The following is a 9,000-nucleotide window of genomic DNA, read 5'->3' as shown; positions in this document are numbered from 1 at the left end:
CAAATCCCCCCCTGCAAGTAATAAATGTGCGTCTTGTCAAGAACATAAATGTATGACAAATGATTGCGATATCTCTTCTGTCAGGTATGACCGTTGTGCACCGGTAAGTACATTCATGACATGCACTAACCCTGACGATGCATCAGTGAGTGGATGAATGCATGCTGATAAACTGTGTGAATGAGGGATTGTGAAGCGGGAGGATTGGGGAGGAGGGTGGAAGTTGTCAGGAGCGAGCCAGGCGATTTGAGATGTGAGCAGCAGCGGGGAGCACTGACATTGTGGGAAGTAAGGGGAGCAGCTTGAATTGCAGATATTAAACATGACCTACCAGTGTTGTGGGTGAAAAGAAACCATAAATAACTTCCTGTGTCACCCCCTAACACACCCAAGATCCCTGCGTTTTAGAACAGTCATCCTGCTGGGTGTGAGAGTCCACAGATGGGGTTGTTGGAAGGAAGTTTCAAACCTTCAAAAGCCATCTACGTCTTCTTACAAATCTGCCCCCGCACAATAAAAAAAGAAATCCTCCACGCCTCTGGAGATATTGGGCTTCACTGGCAGTAAATCGTGTGGGGCCTGGAGGCGCTAGAGGGGGACAGGCCATGGGCCACTTGAAAAAAAAATTGAGATTCACACGTGACAAACCATAATCTGAGGCTTGCAAGTGAGCACAAGCAGGGTCTGCGGCAAGAGGGCAGCCAGATCACAGGGGTAACACAGGCGAGGGCCGCAGAAACAAAAGGACTGCCTTTCTGCTCAGTGACCTTGGCAGTCAATAGACCATGCTGGCTTTGCCCTTTGTGGGCACGTTTGAAGCAAGCTAATAGAATGATCCCAGTCTTGTCCAAGATAAGAGATAAAGGTTGTGGTCATTGTTGTCGCTGGATTCCAAGAATAAAGCCAGCGCAGAGTTTTTAATTTCTATTACAAATTTTGAAAGTTCTCCTTCGGCATTGCTAAATTAATAACGAATGGATGTCATTTCATATACATGCAAAACTATTTAATTGCACACTATGTTTTTAAAGATAATTGTGCTGATAGAGATTTGAGTTTGAATTAATAATTACTTAATTAAATTAGTATATTTTAGAGGATTCATACAATCCATGTATTTTTCCTTTTCTCAGCTGAGTTTGTGGGACATTTTGGCCACTATTTTCCTAAATGTCTTCTGAAGGTTATTTATATTGGAAGGATAAGTGACATGAATTGCCATGAAAAATACAATCCCTACAAAATGTAACAGTGGAATGTATTAATATTTTTCCAAACTCCTGATGTGTTTCCATAATTTGGACACCTACAATGCTTGGGCAAAACCTCTATCGCCCCTCTCTCCATGATAATTCTACCCATTATATATAGTAATGTGCTCCTCGGTGCGCTCCCATCCCAAAACACTTGGGGCCAATAAATGTCAACGTTATTGAAGTCATTGCGATGTTATGGGTGTACGTAGCCATGGACGCCACGTTGAGAAGATAGGAGGGCTCAAAAACTATTGAGGTGGTATTGTAGCATTGAACCCGGTTTGACATGATGATAGTAGTGGTGGAGGAGCTGATGGTTGTTGAGGTGGTGGAATGATTTTCATCTTGAGGGGGCATTTAGCCATTTGAACCAATTGTGAGTAGCTAAGTGAACTCCATAAGGGATTTTGGGGGCCACAGCAACACGTATCTCTTATATTGGGCAAGACTGAGATCATTCGATTACAGATTTAATCAAATGTTTTGGGGGCATTTCACCCCCCTACACCCACCATTTGCCTATTTTCCACACTATGGATAGGAACTATTATATCAGGGATTTTTCAATGTATGATACCAGCATATGTAATTGTCTTTGTTATGTTTTTGTTTACATTTGATATGACTGGTTGATGTAAATTATGATGATGTTCTGGTAGGCTAAAATGCTACAACTTGGCACAAATATTGTTGTGTTTAATTAGAGAAATCCAAAAAAACAATTTCTCGAATTTGTGCCCACAACAACGACAGCCCAGAGACTGAATATTTCAATGACAGGGCAGGATCAGGCTAAAAGTTATCAAATGTTTTACGTCTCGTACTGAACGTTTACAAATTTACAATCACTATTATCTGTAAACCAAGCAATTAACCTCTAGTAGAGTGTGACGCTAGACCCGATAAAAAATGGACAAAGCCTGTTGCAGCTTGCACATAACACACACGACCATATAGGTGTGATCACGGAGTGGAGTAGTGGCATTATGAATCGTGGACCGCACTATGAACCCATCATCCTTAGTTTTATTTCCAGCCACGACGAATAAGTTCCGAATTACTTTTTGAACCATTCCTGGGCCCCCACTTCCCAACTCACACTGTCAAGCGTGGCGAAGTATGGTCAAACAACCCCCAATGTGTGCAGGAGGCTTTCATCCGGCAGCGGATTGACGTAGGACTGTGATTGTTTTGTTTTATTATTACGTTTAATCACATGTACATTATTACTCTGATGAATTACCTCTCCATCTACAGAAAGCCACTGAAATTGATAGCCCCTCTTAGTTCAAACAGTCCACACGTGCACAGGAGTGCAACAAAGCACTGGATAGTTTGCGAGGTGTTTCTCGTTTTGAATGGGGCCGTCGCACGAGCAATAGTGCAACCAGGGGCACGGAAATCTAACACACGTTGTCTCTGCTTCTGCTACTGCTGCTGAACAACTCTGAGCCAATGAACAGCGGTGGTGTTTGCGATTTGTCTCCCGAAGACCCAGTCCCCACCCCTAGCCGGAGCAATTCTTTAGGTCTGTACGTCTCTGTGTGTCCGGAGTCATGAGGAGGGGGGGAGGAGGGGGGGTTGGGGGTGGAGAGTAAGATTTTTTTTTCTATGCGAGGCGAGACAAAGGGGTGTTTTGGGGGGGGGGGTGGAGGGAAACGCGCGTTTGTCGAGCCCGCAGTAGCAGCAGCCCCACTGGCAGAAACTTTCCGTGGTCCGCTCCTAAAGCTCGCAGCGTGAGCTCGGCAGTGAGCATCATCTCGCCGCACCAGCACGGAGCCACGCACGCGCAGGCTGGTCGGACCGTGAAGATGACAACACGGTACGTGGTGGTGGTGGTGGTGGTTGTTGTTGCGGCCACGAGACAAGCCTAAACGCAGAAAGTTCACCCGTGTCCCTGTCTATCAGTCAGTCGTTTTGCAGTGATTTGGGATGCTATTGGCCGTGCGTGCACCGTGCGCTAATAGGAACGGCGCGCACTATTCAAAGTTTCTATGAAAGTTGCTAAACAAGGGAGATGTTTGCGCATCCGTTAGAATTGTCTGTGATTTGGGTTAACTTGTGGTTGTAGTTGTGGCTGTACCAATGCATCGCTATGCGAGGAGATGTCTGCGTTGTGACCAAGTTTTCATGAAAAGTTGCTGAATGAACATATGTAGCCTTTCACGAATTCTTTGAACATTCACTCAACTCATGTTGTTGTAACAAAAAAGGTCTGCATGTGCTCCCGGGGACGACACTACACAGGCGAAAACGTGCGTTTCTTGCGTTGACGTGTGTGTGCCTTGAAGAGACAACGCAAGTGTGTAGCGTATGATGTATACATTGGATGCGCGTTTGAATAAACGGCAAAGGTACAGCCCTGCAATTGCTTCCTCGTGCCACTGCTGACGGAAGGTGCCTTCCCTAGAGGGGAGTTCAAGGAAGCCACTCTGTATAGTAGATCTACTCCTCCACGCCGGACAGATATCGAGGAAGCGAGTGTATGTGAATGTTGTACGTATATCTATTGTTATTGGGAGTGTGTGTTTGGAGCATTTGGGAGACTGACTTCAAGGCGTGCGTGTGGTGGGTCCCGTGGTGCAGGTGCGGGTCGAGTTCCCCTCTCCCCGGGCTCCTGCTGCTACCGCTGCTGCTACTGCTCTCAAGCTTCAGGCCCTCTGCATCGCAATACGACGATCAGCCATGGACAGGTAACAACAGCTGCTGAGTCACCCAATGTTCGCCACGTCCCTCCAACGCTTCCCTGCATCGCGTTACACGCACCCACCAAAACCCCAAGCGCGCGGTTGCTCAGTTGTTCAGCTCACGTGGCCCTGGATTCGTTGTGGTTGTGAATGAGTGATCGTATTTTCGATTTTTATAATCTAACTGGACAGTATGGACACCGAGTCTTTAATTTCAGCCGGAGCTGTCCGGGGCTGAGCTCCGGAAAATGTCCCCCCACCCCCAGGGCCCGGGGATCGCGGGGGTGGATGGGGAGGGAGTTGAGAAGCTCCGCAAAGAATTCCGTGAGAAACCAACCCTGGTAGAAGACACTCGCTGGGTGGTGTGACGGCGTGCCACTGTGTGCCCAACAAGCAGATCTGCATTGTTATTCCATATAGGTCTGTTCTCCGATAACGCTGCGTGTTTTTATCACGCGAATTGAATATAACGTGATGAATGTACTAGGGAACGTACATTTTTTTGTAACAAGGATTCGAATAGGATATAACGCGATTGAGTGAATAGAACTAGGTCGCCCGAGTAGGAATAAGGGGTTGTACGGCTGCCTCGGCATAGCATCGCACAAGGCGGGATGCTGCTGGATGCTTCGAGTTGCTCCCCACACGCCTCAGTCTTTGTTCAGTCTGCGTATGCATCTCACGTCCTATCGCGTACTGTGCCTTTCCCTATATTACATATCATTCATTAAAACGCGATTCTTCCATAACGCGGTGTTCTTCAGGAATGCAACTACCGACATGTTATAGGATAACAGACTGCACGAAAGGAGAGTGGGGCAATGGTTCGCACACTGCGCTGTGAACTCTGCCATCTGACTTCCGATAACCGGCCACGGCTCCTAACGTTAGTGGCGAGTGTTGACTTCTGAATTGGTTCTGCCCACCGTCTGCCACCCCCAAATCACTAATTCGCACTTGTCCAGCCTGCTGAAATATGGTCATACAATCCCAATGACCGACACATTGAGGCGAGGGCCTTCTTCCAACAATGGATCATTCAGAGGGCTGGACATTATTATTATTCGGATATATCATGCGGAGAGCATTGCATCTCATCATCCCACACCAAACCAGTAACTCCAGATGCATGCATGGCTCCGTGCTGTGCATGAGATTTGAGCTCTCAAACGCTGGGTTGTATAATTCAACATGTGCATTCGTGCGTTGAATTCAAGCCGCGGTATGCAAAGTGCTGTTTTCTTATTTGGTCCTAATTTCAGTTTAGTCTACACTGTGCGCGACAGAGAAGAAAAAAACCGGCCAACAATAAAATAATGTGGAGTTTTATGACCCTTTGGAATGCGGAATGTCCCCCCCCCAACCCCCTGGCTTTTCTTGATTAAAAACTGGTGACAGTCACTGATGGAGCGCAGAAGCGCCGAGGAACACTGGCAGCAGAGAGAATGCGTAATTAATCTTAGGGCCCCCCCCCGTGTCACCTGCGTGGCTGTTGCTGCCCCCCCCCCCTGCCACAAGCACATGGCTCAATAAGTGAAGAAACACCATTTCACTTTGTGCGGTATTTTCCGGATTCTAAGACGCCAGGGAAAGTGCGGCGCCCACAAAACATATGCTCGGTATCAATAATATAACGTTGCACACGTCTGGTGACACATCCGCACCAATCGGATTGTAAGATGCACTCCTCACTTTTGCTTTAAAACGCGGGGGAGGGGGGGTCGTATAATTCGGAGAATGCGGTTTTAGCGCATTGCACCGTAAGCCTGGCACGCCGAGCTCTATTCCCTGGCCATGGTTATAAACCTATTTGTCGAGTGATATTATCTGAACCAGTCCTGACTCCTTACTTTACCAACTCGCCATTCTGAGCAGTCTGCACTGACCAGGATGAAGCATGGCTTTCATCCTCCGCTGCACTGACTTTTAATGGGCAGTAGGCAGCCAGCTGCGGTTTCTTACACGTCACCTGTCTCGGAGTAAAGTTTTGTTTTATTAAGAGCACGTTTTACACATTTCTCTGACTCGGAGAAAAGGGATATGTTTGGAATGCGTGCAGAGATATTTCCATTTTGGGCCATTTAACATATGTTCAGTGAGTGCCAGTTGTTATATGACATTTTAGATTATATTATCAAAGATATTGAATGTATGTATCCATACTTCACCACATTGGTCAGCGCGTGTGTTTTTGAAGGTAAGGGGCTAGCACGGGGTTACTAATATTACTTAATGTTACCATTACTACTTTCCCGAAGTAAGCAGTGATGACATGCACTTCACCTTTTTTCATAAACCAATTCATGTCTGTATGAGGTTATATATATCATAAAAAAATTCAAATATATATTGTGGTGCAGTAATTAGAAATCAAATTGGATTGTGAAAATTTTAATAGTTTACTTTTAAATAATGCCTCTGTATAGGAACATCATTTAGTGTCAGTGTTGTACGTCGCGGATGTCATGTTAAGAGTTTCATAGCACACGGTCCCTTTATTAGACTCAACGCTTGCAATCGAATTTGAAATGCCCTCTAGTGGCAAACGCCTTGTGTTGATCAGCCGATGTCGTCCATTGCTTTTCAAGTCAGTCTAAAGACGAAAGCATTTCTCAAACTTCTACCAAGCTAACCATGTTCGTGCGTTTCCCTCTTTGCAATTAATAATAGTCCTCACAATTTGTTGGTGGTCGAGAATAATCGAGTGACATCCAAGGGATGCAACGCGTCTGAGAAGGACATCTATAGCAGAAACGGAGCACATAGATCAGCTCGTGGACAGGTGCTCGGTTGATTGTGATATTACAGGATCATGAGAAATGGAGATGGCTTGGCCTCATCATGGCTGATGATGATGACTGATAATGTACAGCCCGTTGCATTCTTATGCTGGATGAACGAAGGACATTATAGATCTTAGTTTTTTTTTTACCCTATTTCACCACTCGAGTTAGTTTGTAGAAGGGGGCCCAATACTAGTTTAGATAATACTGGCCACTCATGCCACCCATAGCTAGCATTCAAACTAGACCCACGATGTTCAGAATGCAGTGCACGAACCACCGCTCCATTTGTAATTGCTACTGTGCACTTACTTTAATGTAATTACTAGCGTATGCTAAACGCCTACACGTTTTCAGAAATATGGCGAATGAGCAATAACTTAGCAATGGTCATGGATTCGGATCATTGATTTAATGGCAGTGGTGATAATGGCTGTTTGTGCTTCAACATAAGCAGTTCATATCAGCAGATCTTTTGATGGATGCACAATAGGCCTACTACACTCATGTGGCTTTCATTGCTCAGGAATCATACATACTTGTACCCACATCCACGCTGTACCGTAAATACTTTCACAGAGCCGTGTCCAGAAGCCTGCTTGAGTGTAATGGTGCATACATCCGTAGTCGTTTAGGGCTTTTTTCAGTCGATGAAAAATACATTCCCATTCATGGCCATAGCTTTCTGCACAAGAAATAAAACCTCGCCAGAAGTACTGGGTGTGTGGGTAGGTGGGGGGCAACGCATTTTCTCTTGTTTGACAAGGGGTTTTCCATCTCAATCCTGACACTGTGGTGATGTGTGGCCAGCAAGGCCGCGTGGAGTGTGCCGCCTTTGTTGATGGGACTTTAAGGTGGTTTCTTCAATTGCTCGTGGGCGTTGCAGATCTCACGGCACTGTCTGCGAGCAAGAGGAATGTGGACTCAAGTAATGGCCCAATTAACCACTCACTGTGTCATAACCCCTAAAGAACAAACACAGCCTCTGTACATACTTAAATATCAGCGATGATAATCATGGCGTTTATGTCACTATCGTTATGACTAAATGAATAACATCAGTTCTTTTCAACTTTAACATGAAATGGAATCGGTATTGGATGTAATACAATATTTGAACATGATGATTTTGATACAGACTATCATATATTCACTATGAAAGTAGCAATATAGCACAGGGATTTCAGGTTAATTTACTGCCCTGAATTAAGCTGATCCAAGGTGGATTATTTGAGCTTTTTTTTTACTTGCTTTAAGACATCCAAAGTTCCGTTTCAAATAAAAGTTCAACAACTAAATCCACAACCGTAATGCAAAGAGGCACTTAGAAAGTGATTTCAAAGATCGAAGTCAACAAGAGATGGGGACCAAAATGTTTGCACTGAGCGATCCTTTTTTCTTTTTGCATCCATCATTGTCTCAGTCCTGAGTGCCTGGCTGTGGAAAAAAATGTGACACTTCGGTTTGACACATTGTAAATCATTGCTCAAATGATTAGTGGTGCAGTCCCTCTGGTATGCATATGGGATTGTGTGAAAGGCAAGGGGTGGCACAATGGTTTTAATTAAACATTTATCCAATTCTTTTTTTCCCAACCCTCGGTTCACAATGCCCTAATTTTTTTGTCGTAAAAAAGATCTCATTCAAAAACATAAAAAAAACACAATAGTATTTTTATGAGATTTTTGTGTTTCATGTCTGAGTGTTCATGCTTATTGCTGAATCCCCCAAAAATCTTTTAAATGCTGAGCTTTCAAAAACAGTGCAACACAGGCTCTATCTTATAATCGTTACCTAGGGGCCGTCTGCGGAGGCAGATTCCGGCAGTCAGGAATCCGCGCGTAGGGCCATGGTATCGAGTGTTGTCGCAGGGCTCCGATTACCCTTAATCCCTGTTTAGTCTAAGTGAGAGTCCCAGATATGGATGGGGTGGGGGGCATTGGTGCGAGAAGGGAGTGGGGCAGAGTGGAAGGGGCAAAGACGCAGCAGTGAGGAAGAGGAGGTGTAGGGGGTAGAGATAGGGCTAGGGAATTAATGGATAGAATTTGCAGAAGATGTTTTTTTTGGTGTGGGAGTGAGGGTGGGGAAGAGGCCAGGGTTATGAGATGGACAGAAGGGTATGAGACTTTTGACTTTTAAACAACTTTTATTGCCGCCAGCAGCAAAAGCACTGGAGGCGATTTCGATATGAAATACACAGTCACCAGCAAACAAATGAAAATAAACGCTACAAATCCACGCGCTGTGGCGCTAAAAGCACCGCGCACAACACGA

At 45.3% G+C, this 9,000-nt stretch overlaps 1 protein-coding gene across 2 annotated transcripts in view; it reads left to right on the top strand.

Moving 5' to 3' along the window:
* The first annotated feature begins 2,882 nt into the window (after positions 1–2,882).
* LOC144720897 (uncharacterized) overlaps positions 2,883–9,000 on the top strand; it is a 92,714-nt gene continuing 86,596 nt past the window's right edge. The window contains exons 1-2 of one of the 2 annotated variants that reach the window (XM_078598036.1): positions 2,883–3,078; positions 3,843–3,949. In XM_078598036.1, coding sequence (XP_078454162.1) covers positions 3,068–3,078; positions 3,843–3,949 — 118 coding nt within the window. In that variant the 5' untranslated portion in view covers positions 2,883–3,067. The remainder of the gene's footprint in view (positions 3,079–3,842; positions 3,950–9,000) is intronic. The other variant, XM_078598037.1, reaches the window with a different exon arrangement.

Source organism: Lampetra planeri, chromosome 10 (assembly GCF_965212315.1).
Source record: "Lampetra planeri chromosome 10, kcLamPlan1.2.h2, whole genome shotgun sequence".
Lineage (NCBI taxonomy): Eukaryota > Metazoa > Chordata > Hyperoartia > Petromyzontiformes > Petromyzontidae > Lampetra > Lampetra planeri.
The sequence above is the reverse complement of the archived record's forward strand: the minus strand, read 5'-3'. Positions and strand labels throughout refer to the sequence as shown.